Source organism: Arvicola amphibius, chromosome 10, assembly GCF_903992535.2.
Source record: "Arvicola amphibius chromosome 10, mArvAmp1.2, whole genome shotgun sequence".
Lineage (NCBI taxonomy): Eukaryota > Metazoa > Chordata > Mammalia > Rodentia > Cricetidae > Arvicola > Arvicola amphibius.
In genome coordinates this window covers 119,335,992-119,353,034 of record NC_052056.1, presented here as the reverse complement: position 1 = coordinate 119,353,034, position 17,043 = coordinate 119,335,992, and the positions used below count along the sequence as shown (strand labels likewise).

The following is a 17,043-nucleotide window of genomic DNA, read 5'->3' as shown; positions in this document are numbered from 1 at the left end:
CTGTGACTAGGCAGGTAGCCCAGTCCCTCCTCCCATTTGCCTGAGCAAGTCAGTAACAACCAGGGATGGGCCCTGCAGCTGTGCAAGGTCAAGAGGGAGGTTCTGTGCTAATCTCTAAGTGACTGGTGCACTGGACTGGGGCAGGTGACGCGCCTGTGGTTGACACGTCACTCACATGGGAGGTGCCCTCAGGAGCCCCTGCCTATTACTGTTGGGTGCCTGGTTCCTCTTGGTTCTGCCATGTGGCCTTCGTGGAGTCTCCTGCTAGGTTTGCTCTCCTGCATTGTTGTGTACTTGATTTAGAAGGGGTCTGATGGGTCAGAGAACCTGAGTGTGTGAGGTGTGAGGTCAGGCCTGGAGAGAGAACCAAACTTCCCTTGTTCAGGGCTCAGTGGACCTCTGTGGGAGGGTATACCATGACTCTCAAGGCAGTGGGGCCAGGGCAAGAACCCGATACCAGGAGCAGAGATGGGCTGGAGTGGGGTGAAGTGGGGGCTGGCCGCCCACCCCTCCAGGCAGGCAAGAGTCCCTCTGGGACTTCCGGCCTCACGATCCTCCATTTAGCAATGAATGCAGCCTCCTGCTCAGCCCTACTGGCTGCTGTACTTCCATCCCTCTTCCCTTCTTCTGGTTTTCCTTCGGCTTGAGGAGGCCTCCTAGTGTACAAGGTTGCAGGTACCCGTGACAAGCTGCCGCTCTGCATGGAGGAGGCTTTCAAGAGGGTCAGAGACCATTAGGAGACCCAGATGCTCCTCAAGGGGCCTCCCTTCTCTAAACATCACATGATAAAGGAGGCTCAGGAAAGCATGTTCCAAGAGGCAAGGGTCCGAGAGCCCCTTTCCGGCTTGATTGGGTTCCACTATTTCTCCACTCAGAGTAACTCCCATCCCCAGGCCACATATGGCAAAAGACTCCATGTTCCGATTGTGGCCACACTGTGTGCAGGGCACATGCATCCATGGCAAGTGAAAAGTACCCACAGTGCCACTCAGCAGACAACCCAGTTCTGCCGACAGAACGAGGGGATTAGGGAGAGAGGCGCAGCTGCCCCAATAAACAAGAGCAAGGGAGCACTGTGGGAGAGGTACCAGTCCCACGTCCACTAAGATGATCTTCCTGGCACAACGGGAAGAACGGGCATGAATCCTAGCACAGAGGGCAGGACAGGGGACTGCTGCAAGGATGAAGAGGCCCGAAATAGACCTGGTGAGGGGCGGGCACAGACAGTCTCCAGGGCTGTGGGCTGAGTCCTCGCTGTCCTCAGCTGCCCTTTGTATTTCAGGAACCGAGAATGGAGAGGGACGGAGGGGAGAAGCTGCCGCCTCACGGCCGAGGGGGCCGTGCAGGCCAACCGGGTGTAGTCCTGTGCCCCAGGGACTCAGGACTGCTCTGTAGGACAGGAGTGGGTGTGAGGACATCTGCACCGAGCCTGCCCCTCGAGCCTACGTGCCAGGCCAGCTGTGACATTGACCTTGGGTAGGGCAGTCACTGTGCAGAAAGAGGGCTTCTGATTAAGGGGCTGGCACTGAACCCCCACTTGTCACAGCCCCTCCCCCACAAGGCAACACAAGGAGCTGGCAGGGCCAGGCCCTGGTCTACCATTACCCCAGCAGCCCCGTCAGAACCGAGAGGTGTAGGAAGGGCAAGTCACTTTTCCAAGGTCACACCGAGGGGAAGAAGCCATGCTGGCTTCACAGATGGTGAGCACGTAAGTTTGGGGTCGACACTGGTCAAAGAGCTCTTTCAGGGACAGAGAGCTCTTTCTGCTCCTCCCTGGGGCTCCCCCAGACAGGAAAATGAGAGTGGCAGTTCCGCCACTCCCACCCACCTGTCCCATGCCCGGGAATCCCAGAGGTCTCGGATTGCTGCTCTGCTGACAGGAGTCACAGGTGCACATAGGCCAGACAGCCTGGGTTGGCATAACTCAGGGTCCCTGGGTTATGGCAATGAGAACCAAGCTGTGCTGAGTATTTGCCATGTGCCCGTGACCCAGCCTCATAGGTTCATCTGCCATAAACCTGGGGTGCGGGGGGGGGGGCACTACTGCCAATCCATTTCACAGGTAAGGAAACCAAGGTACAGGGCAAGGCTAGGGAAAGTCACGTTGCCTTCAGTGACAGTGTTTTTCTGTTGCCAAGACCCAGTGCTTGCATTGTGCTGTCCCTTCTGTCACTGATGTAGGTGACAAGGGAAGGGTTGCCATCTGAGGAGAGAGGACAAATGTCTAGGCAGTGTGGCAGGCACCTGAAGTGCCCTGGGACTGGCACCCTGTGCCCATGGGATGCCCAGGCAGTGTTGATATCCTAAGCTGTCCCTTCTGTTCCATGCTGCCCGTGGGGCCCCTTGCAACACCGCAGTTGGCTCTCAGAGTCACTCTGCTCTCCAGCAGGCTGCCCCTCGGGAACTGTCCTGGATGATCTGGTTTCCAGGGACGGAAGCCGAGGTGATGGAGGGTCAAGGCTGTACAGGCAGTGCTCGGCGTGGGGTACAGGATGGCCCGGCGGCCCTGACCTGTACAACCTAGCCTTCTGGATCTCGAGGCCATGAGAGCAGTCCCTAGACACTGGCGGGATGATGGCCTGGCTGTTATCTTGGGCCTGAAGGCAGAGCAGCTGCTGTGCTTCCAGGTCCTGGGTGGTGGTGGTCACAGGGGAATGGCAAGATGGCTCAGTGGGTAAGGGTACTTGCTTAATGACCTGAGTTCAACCTCCAGTACCTATGGGTAGGAGAGAGCCAATTCCTGCAAGCCGCCCTCACATCTCCACATCCGTACGTGCATGCACACACTATGCACTCGTATCAAACACATGTATAACAAATAAGCAAAAGTATCCACAGCCCCCAAGGCTGCTCTGCCCTCTGCATAGAGAAACATCTGCACAGGTGCATGTGTGCTACAGGGGTGGCCCTTGGTGTCACCAGCACAGAATGGAACTGGCCACAGTGGAGGGAAGAGGAGGGAGCCGGGTCCCAGCCCAGGCACTGTTTAACTGCTGTCTGCAATGATCAGCCCCAGGATCTTTTCCCTGCCATAGAGCAGCCTGAGAAACAGGTCAACCAGGCTGCTGCACATGTATGGTGGGCACATATACAGGCCAACACACACTGCCTGGCCTTCCAAACCCCATGCCCAGTTCTCTTCCTCCAAGGACAGTGGTAAATTAGCAGCGTCAGAGAAAGAGCCGACAGCACTAGGGAGTGGCGGCCGCACTCACCTTCGCGTCCTGCTTGGTGACGAAGTCCACAAAGCCGAAGCCCCGGTGTGATCCTGTCCCTGTCATCTTCTTTGGCAGGCGCACCGTCTTCAGTTCCCCAAAGGTGCTAGAGACAAAAGGCCGACATCGCAGATTAAGGGCTGAGGCCTGTGAGGGAGGCAGAGGTTCTGGACTGAGACTCAGGAGCCAGCCCCTGCAGGTTACGGGAGATCGCTGGTTTCAGGGACACCCACCGCCCAGGCACATTCATGTGGCTTCCCACTGCCAGCCCTCACTCCGCAGGCGTGGCTTCCTCCTTCCTGCTGGCCACCAAGTGGGGGAGGGAGGGCACCATCAGGCTGGAGGTACCGATGGAAAAATTTTGGTGCCTCTCCTGCCACCTGGGGGACACCTGGACACCTGTCCTTTCCCTGTGGGACGAGTCTTGTACACACTGTGCCAGGCCAGGAAGGCCCCAGTCATGGCAAGGGACTGCTTGTGTTTGAGAGTCCAGGCTCGGGATGTTGGTGTGCCCCCCCCCCCCCACCTTTCCCAGGCAGCCTCCACATACGCCATGGAATCCTTTCTGCCAACTCGAGGGCTCAGGGCTCTGAAGACACAAGGCTCCCTCTAACCCCGTGCCCTCCACAAGCTTCCCTTCTGATACCGCTGAAGACATTAAAGCAGCATTCTGCAGCAGACTGATCGGGGAACTGTGGCCTGGACCACCCTTGGGGTCGCCCCTCCTCTCCACCAAGCTAACCTTTGAAAGACTCTAGGACAAAAGGGATGGGCCTCCTCAGGGTCTCCTGGCCACATGCCCCAATCCCCATCCCTTTGTAACGTCCATTTATCTAATACATACAAGCACATTGCCACTGATAAATATTTAATGCACTCGGCATCTGAAGAGAGGTGTTATTTTTATTTGAAAAATCTACACTCTCCAGTGGCTGTTGGGTCCACACATCCACACACCATGGTCTGGGATGCTCCAGGCCAAGGACCGATTGGGTAAAGCACCCAGGGCAGGCCATAAGCACTAGCAAAATGATATAAGTTAAATCTGAGGTGTTAACCCGCAGCCCTGACAGCATGAGCAGGCATCTGCTGGCCCCATTTCTGAAGGCAGGACGGTGTGTAAAAGCAGCATTATGAAGCCTCAAAATGAATCAGCACGTCCAGCTCTCCCCGGCAGCCTCCCCCCCCCCCCCCCCCCCCGTCTCCTGCACAGGCCGCTGGGAATGAAGCTGGTGACAAGGCCAGCCTCCCCAGGATGGGAAGGAGGCAGAGGGGAGCCTGGCCAGATTCTTTGCTGAGAGGGAGCTCTTAGCTGATTTGGAGGGGGTCCGGAGTCTGAGCAAGTCAGATGAGAAGCCTGGAGAGCTGACAGAGGCAAGGAGCCGGCAAACCCTGCTTTATTCTGCCACCTAAAGGCCTGCACATCCCATGACATGGCCTTCGGTCCCTCTACCCATTTCCAATGAGCCTGTGGCGCTGCCTGGGATAGGGATAGCCAGGATGCACACAGCCTTGCTCCCTGGCTGGTCCGCAGAAATAGCTCATTGGTCACTGTTGCAGGTAATGACACCTGTGGGGACATTGAGGGCCCAGGTCCAAAGGCTTTACACGCAAGCTAAGAAGGCTAGAAGGCGTGTGGCAACTAGGCCAGCTGTCTCTGACAGAGTGGAGAACGCCAACATCTGGCTCTCCAGACGCACCGCATTGCCAGCACACCTATTAGCCACCTTCACAATGCCACCACCCACTGTGTCCCAACATGGGAGGGGGGGCTGTGTTACTTCCACAGTGAAAGAAGCCACACTGATCTTACTTGTGGCTATGCCTGCAGCCTGGTGCCCAGTGCTGCTCTGCATGGGGGCTGCTAGAATCACTTCCAGAATGAACAGGAGATGGCCCAAGAGGTGGGGGTGACTGAGAAAGGAGCTATGAAGTTCATCACTTCAAGTTTTTCCGCCCTATTTTACAAGCCAGCAGAGTCCTGGAGAAGCAGCCTGGTTCTGGGTGGGAAACAGTGGGGGTGAGCGCCCTTGCTCTGCCACGGGACAGTTCAAGCCTGTTCTGTCCCCCCACAGGTACCAGCCACTCCAGAAGTGGGGCTTCTTTCTTTCCCAAACAGGACCAAGTCTAGGGTGAGGCAGGAAGCGTGTGTGTGTGTGTGTGTGTGTGTGTCTGTCTGTGCGCATGCGTGTCTTGTGTGGTGGTGGCTGGCCTGCACAGAATCCAGAGTCTACCCAGGATCTACCCAGGATCATGGGGGAAGGGAGGGAGACCCATGCGTACCTCCTTTCTGTCTGTCTGGCTCTATGTCAGGGGGATGGGGAAGGGAGACAGAGGACTGGTGCTGCTGAGGTTAATTCCTCCCCTCTGCAACGTGCTGCGAGCCATGGATGCTCGGTGCATGGTAAGCAGCTGAGGGGCCGGAGGAAGCGAGGAAAATAATTAAAAGGTGGAGAAAGAAGCTGGTGAGGAGGCGGAAGGGGCCGAGCTGCTGTGGGCTGAGGACGTGCATCTGAGCGTGTGCTGAGGGAGCCGTGACAATTCAGAGTCACTGTGGAGCTGGGGTGTGGAGGACGGGAGTTGGTGGCTTGCCTTTGGGGGAGTCCAGACCCCTGACGTGGGGCTTCTAGACTGCCAACTGAATGGCCAAGGAAACAGGTGCCTAGAGACCAACCCCGGGAGCTCCAGGGGAACAGCTCCCATGAAAAGTGGCTTCTAAGAACAGGTCAAGAGAACCAGGCCAAGGAGGCGCTGGAGAGTCAGGGTTAGATCGTCCGAAGAACTTCCAATTATCTGAGGACATTCCCAGAAATGTACAGTGCAGGCTCCAGGGCACTGTCACTGCTGCTATAAAGGAGGGCCTACTGGCTACCTGCCAGGTCTCTGAGGCCTGCCACTCCCAGATGTAACAATACTGGGGTTCAAACTGTCACAGAGAAGCAAGAGGCGGAGGGCCCCAAGTGAGCGCCTGCCCTTGGTGCTCAGGGACAAGGCTGGCAAAAGACTGGCTCTGGGTGCTTGTGTGATGTGGGATCACGGGAGGCCAGCACCAGGACTGCTGAGAGATAGCTGAAGAGAATTAAAGAGAAAAGAAAAGGTTGGGGGAGGGAAAAAAAAATCAATGAAGTACCTTTCGTTCCAAGGAGATAAGCGACATATAAATGCTGGCCATTATGAAGGTTCTTATCTGCTGGCCAGGTCTGTGAGGCCAGTTTTTAAAAGAGGCCTTTGAAGGGAGTTCCACGTGAACTCTGTCTCCTGGGAGCCAAGGCCATGGTCAGTGGGGAGAGGCTGGGCAGGGCCACCAGGAGCCAGGGAGGGAACGAGGGAAACTGCAGCACCCAGGGATTCATCCCCAGCCCAGCACGCTGGGGGACCGAGCTGCGCACGCTCCCCACTGTGTAGATAATAGAAACCACAAAATAGCAATTACTGTATCAGAAGCTGTGAATAAAGAGGCCAGAGCGGGCTTTTAAACACAGCCCTCCGTCCCTCCCCCATACGCTCACACTTCCCCAACAAACTCACACCTCAGTTTTCCAATTATTCCAATCACCCTGGGTTCACCAATTACTCCTGCACTGCGGCCCCACCCCCTCTGCCATGCCGCCACCATCATGATTGGTGGCGGGTCTGTGGGTTTTCAATGACAACTTGAGTTTGCTGTGGGTGGGTGGTTCTGGTTTCTTCAGGTGTATGGGGTGGAAGGAGGCACCCACGGGCCACTTATACCTGGCTAGGTATGCAAGGCATGTTTGCATACACAGGTCAAGGCATGTGTCTCCTCCCTGCGGATCTCCTCCATACAGGCCACATCCCCTCCCCCCAGACTCAACTTACATAGTCCTGGCCAAGAAGATGGGCTCAGAGGAAGGAACAGTGAGGGGAGGGAAGGAGAAGAGCCTGAGCAGATGCCAGGTTGAATGACACAGCTGCTCTAGAACCTGGCCCTGGGCAAGGTGGGCAGGGTGGGAAGTGGGCCTCACTGTGTGCACACTGCCTGCCCACAAAGGGGTGGTTGGGGCACATCCTAATCCCAACTGTCCCTGGTGTCCAAGTCCTCACGCAGTGCGGAGCTCTGACTCTCCGGCTGAGTGTGGAGTCACATGGGAAATTCGCTGGCAGGTCCTTCCCCCATCTGAGCTCAAGGCATTGTTGAGGAAGAGTCTGCTGCCACCCAAGGGACCCAGAGAGCAGTACTGCGGTGTGAGCAAGATGAAGGGCAGCTTTGTGACGGGGTTCCTTCAATATGTCCCCAGCACTAACTACCACATTACACATGTGCGGCACAGCAAGTGGTGACCAGCACACTCAGTCCCGTGTGTTTTGCAGTGTGGGGTGCAGTCTGGGCCCTGGAGAGCAAAGCATCGTCATTTCTGCTTTACAGACGGAGGAGACCCAGGCTGGTCACCTGGAGGTGACAAGGAACAGAGCTGGGTCATGATGAGCATCTGGTCCCCAGGCCTGCGGGTTGGCTAACAATGTCCACGGCTGAACCCAGGGTGAGCATCCAGAGAGCCCACTTTTGCTGGGACACACAAAACCTAAGACTCTGGGATGGTTTGTCCAGACTCCCTTGTCTGATCTCTAAGTCTTGCAAATCAGCTTAAGGTCATGCACAGCCCACAGCAGATTTGAGGGCCCCACTGCCCTGGAAGTCATGTCTGTGTGCCAGACCCATGGCCTCGATGCTGCAGGACCTTTGCTTTCACCTCCCTTGTGGTCCAGTCAGCTCATTCCCTGCCCCTTCTTGCCTGTTAAGGACCTACAGGGGTTTTCCCTGGAGTCGGCTAACAACCCCAGGGCCTTTGTAGCAACTGGTCCCATCACTTAAAACCCCTGACCTGGATGTCTCCTCATCCTACCCTAACCTCTCTACTATCTTCTCAGTTCAAATTTTGTTCCTGCCACTAATGCCCCCTCTACCCCGCTGGCCACTATGAAGACTATCACCATCTGAACAGCCGATCTACCTCCCTCTCCTTAGCTAGAAAAAGAAGGCACACTCTGACATGGCAGGGTTGTGTCACTCAGCTGAGTCCATGCAGCGACGCCCAACACGGAGGAACACCCCGCCTCTCTCTAGCTGCTGAGTCAACACTGCAAGTTCTAAGTGTCAAGTACAGCCCCACCCACTCCCACTTAGGCAGTCACCCGTGCAGGCAGAACATTCAGTCTTAGGATGATGCCCTCCACGTAAGGTGACCCAAGAGTTACTACAAAGGACTCACCTCTCCTCTCTGAATCTAGCAACAAAGTCACAGCAGGAGAGAGGGGCCTGTGCCACACTTGCTCTGGAGCTGTCCCCAGACAATGACCTTCTCAGTAATTTCCCAGCTAGCAGGAAAGAGAAGAGGCGGTCCCTCCAAAGATGACGTGGGCTGGGTGCGACACCCTCGGTGAGATCCGTCCCCTCCCACAGAACCACGAACATGCGAGTGTGGACAAGCAAGTGTGCGCACGCGAATGCAGTGGTGGGCCTGCTCTGCAGAAGCCATGGCGCAGGGCTGGTTAATGGGATCTCTCCCTCTTTGTCCTCGCGCTGGCTCTTTAAAGAGTGCCTTTTACCCTGAGCCCTTCCAATTACCCGGCGCTTCGGCCTGGTGAGAGCCGATGTAAAAAGGTTACCCAGTCGCCATCAGCCAACACTCCCTTTCATTTTTGTCTCTTGAAGGCTGAAAAATGGCCTGGTTTCTAAGCAAGCGAGAGGAGCGGAGGGCAGCATTTAGCGTCTCTCAATAGCCTTTCACAGGGCCCTTGCCAGGCAGGTGCGGCCTCTGTATTTTCTAGATGAGAGATCCAGGGCTGAGTGGTTAAGCGGAGTCTCTGAATCTAAGCTGGGGCTGAGTTCCAGGTGGAGCTCAGGGTGTCCCCTGAACAGCTCCACGGAGGGACACTGGAAGGTGGCCCTTGGCCCGACTGCACCTCCAGGGGTGGCTGTGGGTGAACCACTGCCTGGCTGTGCTGATGGGTAGAAGGGGCGTGAGGTTGGCCATGCCTAAGTTCAAGACTCCCAGGCCAGGCAGATGGCAGGTGGGACACGTTCACTAAGAGGCCTGAGTGAGGTGCAGCCGACGGCCGAAGGTCCATCCCCACCAGGTGACCGAGCGAGCAGCCCCCACATTCCGAGACTGCCGGAGGCATAACTCCCTCACCGTCTTTCTGAACTAGCCATGTGGGTTGCCACCAAGCTGCCAAGTGAATGGGAGCTTGCACATGTCCAAGGCTACTGTTCCTCCAGAGCAGGCAGGGCCCACTCAGTCCAGCCCTGGCCTCCAGGTGGACACTTGACTACAGACTGGTCATGCTTCCCTTCTAGAAAAGGAAGCTGGTGACAGAGTCCAAGAGATTTAAATGACGTCAGCAAAGCCAAAATGCCATTAACAGAGCATCGCTAGATACCTCAGACATCAGCACCGTCTCCGAGTCTGAGATCTGATCTGATTCCGTTCAAAGAATCCTGCAGGGCCGGCCCACTGCCTGAAGGCTAGCTCCCACCCTTCCCTGTCACCCGAGTCTGGGCCTTCATTGCCTTACAGTCCATGTTTATACAAGAGAGTCTCGGGGACTCCATGTTCCACGGGGACGACACACAGGGTCTGCCCTCAGCTGCAGATCCACTCAGTGAGTTGCCCTCACCACCCTTCAGGCTCCAGAGCTACGTCATTCTGAGGTGATCCTACGGAGCCCTTGGGCTTGGGTCCTGTGGGCCTCAGATGCCCCTGGCCACACCTCTGTGCCCTCTGAGCAGGCTGAGCTCTGCTTTGTCCCCTGCCATGCGCCGTCAATAAGTTTGTGGTCTGCGGTCTTTGCTCTCCTGGGTGAAGAGGACCTGAGTTTGGATCCCAGAACCCAAAGAAAAGCTGGCCCGGAGGCATCCCTCTGAATCACAGCCTGTGGGGCGGGCAGAGACCAGCAGGTCCCTGGACTTGCTGACCAGCCCCTTGGTGAGCCTTATGGGAAAGTGAGAGGCCGAGTGTCCAAATATAAGGTGTAGAGCAACTGAGGGAGACTCTGGAGGTTAACCTCTGCCTGCCACGCATACTCAGAGGTGTGTACGCGTGCAAACAAACTAGAAACACATAAAGGGCACTGTAACCCCAGAGATGAACTCTCCTCTGACTATACCACCAGGTATGTTTGGGGCCACAGAAGACACAGAGCGTACCCTGGGTACTGCCACACGAGGGCCTTGAAGGCACCGAGAGGCAGGGCCCAAACACACAAGGCTATCAGGTAATGAGGCAGGCTCAGCGGAGGCCCTGCACGACTCACTTGCTGTGCACACACCAGAGAAAGAGGAGTTAAAAGCGTGGCAGTGCCCTTTGAAGCCATTGCGGTTCAAAGCTATCCCGAGAGTCTGAGTCAGTATTAGAGTGTAGTGTGGTCACTGTCTCTGATGTAGGCCTTGCCAGTGCCTTTAACACAGGGACACGAAGAGTAGGTCTGGAGGGTGAACGGATGCGGTGCTGCCCAAACTCAGCTGGCCACCAAGTCCGTTTTTTTTTTCTTTGTTTGTTTGTTTGTTTTTCATTTGTGCAAATGAATAAACTCATGGGATGTGGTAGCACACCCCTGAAATCCCAGATACTCAGGAAGCTAAGCAGGAGGAGAACTCCAAGTTCCAGGCTGCCTGGGCTACTGAGTGAGTTTAAGGCCAGCAAGCATAACATGGTGAGACCATGTTTGAGAAGCGGTAAGAGGGTTGGGCACACAGCATCTGAGTACCCGCGTAGCATGTGTGAGGCCTTGGGTTCCAATCCCTGGTATCTCTGGGCAAAATACCACTAGCATCTCTGGGGACCCAGGAGCCGCAGACACGGGGTGCTGTGGCGGATGAGAGAGGGTCTCTCTCCAGCAGCTTAGGCACGGATGGGACTGGGGAAGCCTTGGTCCTGGGATCCAAGTGATGGCTCTGAACCTCCAGGGACTACACAGTGGGTCACTCTGCAGAGGGTCCAGTTCTGACGTGAGAAGCACCTACGCCTCAGGGGGAGATCTGGAATCAAGTACCAGCCCTGTACCAGCCGTCACACCCACCGTCACATGTCGGAGGCACCTAACAGGGCTGTAGAATCCATGACCGTGTCAGGAACTGAGAGCTGTGGTTACGGCCACCCACATCTGTGCTGGCACCAAGCAAGTGAGGCCTCCCTGGGGACCACGTGTGTCCAGCAGAGTTGAGTCACTCCTCACACCTTGAAGCAGGCAGAGCTCCATCTTGGCATGTATCTCACCAATGCTAAAGATACTGTGCACAAGTGTCACCGTGAAGGTGGCCCTGTACCTCTGCTTGCCCTGGGCCAGGTGAGCCCGTGGAGAGCAGGGACAGAGAGAAGAGCCCCCTCTGGCCCAGGGTGCACACTCAGTCAGGCCTGCCCTCCACCCGGCGCAGCAATGGAGCACATGGCCCTCTCCCCTCTGGTCTTCAACCGCCTGGAGAACAGCTAATCCCATTACGAGAAAATAAAGTGGATAATTTAGGTTAATGAAATCGTTACAAGCACGCAGCGGCCAGAGGTGGATGCCTAGAGCCAGTTCAACACCCTCTGTTGTCATTATCCTCAAGACAGGAAGGGACAGAAAGGGAGGACAGACTTTTAAAGAGACAGCAAGAGAGGGGGAAAAATCCTGGTCTTTCTTATTGGCCGAAACCAGCAAAGGCTTGTTTTTGTTTTTGGTCTGTTTTTGCTGTTATTTCTACCCCAACTTGAGGACACCTCAGAGGTTCGGGCGTGCTGGATGTGCTTGTGGCTGTGTAGGACCTGCTCTGTGCTGCTCTGCCATCTCTCACCCCGCTCTTACAGTGACGGAGGATGAATGCCGGGCCAGGCTACACCCCTGCCGAGTTCACAATCTCCAGCTCTCACTCAACTGCCCCAGGGTCTTCATTGGGAGAGGGGTCTCCAGGCTTCCCTGCAAGCCATGATGGAAGTAGAAAGAGGGGAAGATGGGGCGAGCAAGGGCTGGGACCCACAAGGCGAACCCAGAGCACTGTGCAGGAAGACAAGCCTGCCACTGGCCCGCAGCTGCTCAGATGGGCTCCCCACAGCTTGGGTGTAGCCACCACACCTACTGGCACCCAGCCATACCCAATTAAGACATGTGCTACCTATTCACATTTGCTTGGACCAGGTCACAGTGGTCTTCGGTTGGCCACTGAGTGCCTGAGCTTCCATCGGTTCCCTGCTTTCTGCCCCGTCCCTCTCACACACAAACCGCTCTGCCAGGCCCTGTCAGTCATTTTGAGGATCCACTCTGAAGCTCAAAACATAATTATGGTTGCACGCCACCAACCACACCACGTGAAGCTGCTTCTCACAGGCCCTACATTATTCTCCGGAACCAGTCACTGCCTATGCTAATGTCTTAAGGGCAAAGAGTCTTCCGGCCATCTGGATCCTGACCAGGATGATGGCCAGGAGGATGGGAAGGGAAGAGGAGGGAGGCAGGTCTTCCTGGGCAGGTGGAAGATGCCCCACTGAGGGTGACAGCCAGGTCACCTCCATCAGCCAACACTGGACAGTGAGGGAGGAGATGGGGCATGGAAGAGTGTGTGGCTACCTGGTGCTGCCTTCTCTGCAGGGGCACAAAGTGATGTACCCCAAAGATTCAGAAAGGCCTCTACGGCCTCCTGACACTGTCTCTAGGAGACAGACTCTTGTGGCGGGAGGAGCCCCTGTGTGTGCAGGGATGCAGAACCTCTGGGAACTACTCACCATGACTGCTGGTGAGATCACTGGCTGTCACTGTGGTCTGACTCCCTTCCTTCATGGAGAACCCAGGGACTCCAGAAGGAGGGACGGATGCCCAGCCAGACCTTTCCTCACCTCCTTCCTTCTCCCAGAGTGGCAGACAAGGGCGCAGGCAGATTTCAAACGGCTTTAGGAAGTGACAGGTGGCAGCCACCGTTACAGCGGGGCGCTCACACATTTTCTATAAAGGTCAGGTCGTAACTGGCTTTGGCGTTGTGACTACTCAGCTCTCCCTATACCTGGAAAGCAGCCAGGACTGTAAGTGTACAGACATGGGTGACTGCTGATAAAACTTTATTAAAACACTAGAAAAACATGGCAGTAAGAGGCTCTGAGGCACAGGAGCAGTGGTTCCCCTGCTCTAGACAACCTGGAGGTTCCAGGGATGTGTAGGAAAGGGCAGTCTCTCCCAAAGGCTGAGATTCTCAGAATCTCCAAGGGTACAGACACTTCAGAGGAAACCTCTCCTCCCCCAGAGCTTTAAGGACAAGCTGTCCATCAGGAGTGCTGGCCCCTGGAACCCTGAGCCAGACAGCTTCCCATCCACCTGAGGACTTTCTGAGCAAACACAGGACTTTTAACCCTGGATGATAGGCAGCCAAGGGAGCAGAACGCAGGGTGGGCTAGCCCAGGGTGGAGCATATGCATGCTTCCATGCTCTCTCACTAGAGGAAGCCTCCATTCTTCATCTATGCTGGGCCTCCCTGCTGATGCCTGGATGGTGCCAACGGCACACAGCACCTTCTGGAGAAAGCATGTGCTGACAGCCGAGTAAGCCACCCATTCATATGTGTTTGGCTTCCCTAACTGCTCTGTTTTGCCGCGGTCTTCCCCCTCCCCCAGTCATGACCAGATCCATAACAGGGGAGTTAGCCCCTCCCTTTAGGGCCAGAGCGACTCTCTGGGGCAGCCATGGTGATGCTGCCTGGCATCTGCTGTGAAGCCTCTGCTGACTTCCTACTTTGCTTCACCAAGCCCCACCTTCCCAACTCTAGATACAGTTGCAACATTCTGCTCTTGAAGGGCTCCTGAGTGTCTCGCTGGGGCCACCAGACCCTGGGAAGCCAGCAGGCAAACAAAGGAGGCAGTGGAGTGACCGGCTGTGGCCGACAGTCTGAAGAGCTCTGGCCGTCTGGCTGTTTCTTCTGTCTGACAACTGACCTTGGGGAAATGCTCCAGAGACCTCACCCCCACGGCACCGGAAGGCCTCAGAGCACCCCCCCCCCCATACTAGAAGGCTTCCAAAACCCCATCCAGCCCAGCTTAGGGTGGTAAGGAAATCTTGATTAGGAAGTCCTGGGAATGCCAGGCTGACAGTTGGGAGGTGGTCACCTTTCCAGAACAGGGTACATACAGCCTGCAGTGTGCTGCTTCAGCATTTGAGACAGCTAAGCCCAAGGTCAGGGAGGAGATGCCTTGCAAGGTCTGGAGAGCAAGCTGGGAAGAAGGCCTCAGAGGCTTCCCAGGGGCAAGGGAGACGGCGGCCGGGGGAGCAGCACACTGGGGAGGGCAACGCGCCCAGCTGGGACAACTGTTATCTTAAGTCTGGGGAAGAAAAGTGATGGACAGCGGTGAACACGATGGCCAGCGCGCTCTGAGAGAAAGGGGCCTGGGAGATGGATCTGTGAGCTGCACCATTTATTTGCGGCCAAGCAAACCAACACAGGACTCCACTCAATCCCACAGGGGAGGAGGTGGGGGCAACGGCATGGCCCATTAGTCCTGGAGAACCAAGCGACTGGGACCAAGACAGGACCAGAGGGCTGTCTTCCAGCAGGCGGGTCCAAGGAACTAGAGGCAAAGATTAATTAAAACCAGACTTGGTTTCCCAGTGAAACAGACGTTCTGTTTGGACCAGATGTGGTATTGCGGACCCCCGTGGAGAGTGGCTACTTCAAGAGCAGTTTTCATTCCAGGCTCTGGTCTGGGAAACTAGGCGGGGTTGGGGTGGGGGCCCAGGTGGAGGGTGGGCTGCCTCTGCACAGAGCTTCCCCACCCCACTCTGCCCTAGCCCCCGTCTATGTTAACTATGAAATGCACTAATCTATCTGACGTGTGTTGGCCCACACTGAACAGATGGTGCTGAAGAAGAGGATGAAGAAATGAATGAATGGTTGAACAAGAGCCTCCCTAGCTGGGAATGGCGGCCCACGCCTACAATCCTAGCATGTGGGAGGCTGAGGCAGGGTTGCTGAGTTTGAGGCAAACCCGGGATACTTAGCGAGACCATCTCAAACAAAACTACACAACACAATCTCAAAGCCTATGTTCTTGGAACCGGTGACAGGTACTGAGGTAACGAGTAGAGATCAGAAACCCACTTTTTGCAGCAGAAGGAAGGAGGGGCACTTGCCCTACCCACCTACACAGTGAAGCTGGGCCCGCAACCACAGAGACCCTTCCCCTGCCTGCTGCACCTCTCCAACTCAGGGCAAAGAGGCTGGGGCTGGTGAGCTGGCTCACGGGGTAAAAGTGCTTACCATGCAAGCCTGACAGGTTCAGTCACACAGTGGAACCCACGGTGGAAGAAGAGGGTAGTCCTCTGACATCCACATTGCCACTGAAGTGAGCACGCACACAGTCACACACGTGCAAGCACACACAAACACATACTCTCTCAATGGTACATTAAGGAGCAGATCTGCTCTTCCCGGGCCTCAAATCCTCCTATCCCTGAGGGTGGTCAGATGAACCATGTGACCAAGTATGATGTATAAGCATGAGCCCGACGGGACCCCATGGTTCTCCCCTCATGTTTGGAGTGAAACTGAGGACGAGTGTCTGTGTGGAGCCTACGAGTGACCTCACTGGACCTGCACACCCGTGGCTAGACTGTAGAGGCCGGGTGGAAGCCTCCTGAGGCACAGGAAGCGGCTCTGCTCTACTGTCTCTCGGTGCCTAGAGAGCGACTCGTTCTAAATGATCAGCAAAGAAGGAAAAGCTGGTTGGCTCTTTCATACAGGGCCGGCAAGCTGCGGTCCACAGGCCAAATCTGACCTTCTAGGGACACTCCAATTATACTGGCAATCTGTGTCATCTACGGCTCCGTGAGCCCCAGAAAGTCTGTGCATGGGACAGGGATTACATGATCCACACAACACTAAGACTTTACTCTGGATCCCCTCGTGGACGGCCTGGCACCCCTGCTTCACCCGGAGGCCCTGGTGTCTCTGTCTCCTCCTTCCTGCTGTCATTTGTTTTCCTTAATCAGGTACTTAGGAGGCCTGATGAGAGGCCAGGGAAGACCCAGTCAACCTGTAATTAGGGAGGTTTGCAGCAAGCCTCATTAGGCCTCCCAACCTTGCCTCCCAGATTCACCTGAGGGGCCTTAATGAGAACGTTTTCAGGTGCACTGCTGAGGGCTGAACCAGCATTGTCCCCAGTGGATTTAAGGTGACCAGAAGCAAGGGGAGAGGGTCCCCTACTCCTCAACAGACACAGAGATGGAAGGCAGGCACAGTGGTACACTCTCCATGTGGACCATCAAGTCACACTGCTACGTGAAAAGGAAAGAACCAGGTGCTGGAGAGCTGAAAACGGGACAAACCCACACAAGGACCTCGCAGACAAAAGGGCAGGCTTGGGGGAGGCAGGGTCGTGGGGAACAAAGAAGCCTGCACTGGCTTTTTGGAAGCCTAGTCTGTTTGGACGCGCACCTTCCTAGACCTAGATGGAGGGGGGCCTTGGATGTCAACAGGGCAGGGCTCCCTGACTTCTCTTAGGACTGGAGAGGGAGGGGGAGTGGAAGGGAAATGGGAGGATGGGAGGAGGTGGAAATTTTTAATAAATAAATAAAAAAATTAAAAAAACCCATACAAACAACCAACAACAACAAAAACAAACAAACAAAAAAACAAAGTTGAGGGGTAGAGTTCTTGTCTAGAATCCTCCAGTGAGGGCTGTGGGTGTGACTCAGAGGCAGAGTGCTTGCCTGGCATTCTGAGCTCCAAGACCATCCCCGGCACCACCAAAACGGAGAAGAGTTCTTTGTATTTGAAGCAGTACAAATGTACTCACAGCAGAGATCTCAGAAGGACAGACAGCCTAGCATTTGCAAGAGTAAGGTAAGGCCA

The 17,043-nt window shown here is 55.7% G+C and overlaps 1 protein-coding gene across 1 annotated transcript in view; it reads right to left on the bottom strand.

The window, feature by feature from the left end:
- The window catches only part of Rbm19 (RNA binding motif protein 19), an 82,271-nt gene that overhangs the window by 20,319 nt on the left and 44,909 nt on the right, over nt 1-17,043 (bottom strand). Inside the window, exon 22 of the mRNA XM_038345320.1 lies at nt 3,216-3,321. Within this exon, the coding sequence (XP_038201248.1) occupies nt 3,216-3,321 (106 nt within the window). The remainder of the gene's footprint in view (nt 1-3,215; nt 3,322-17,043) is intronic.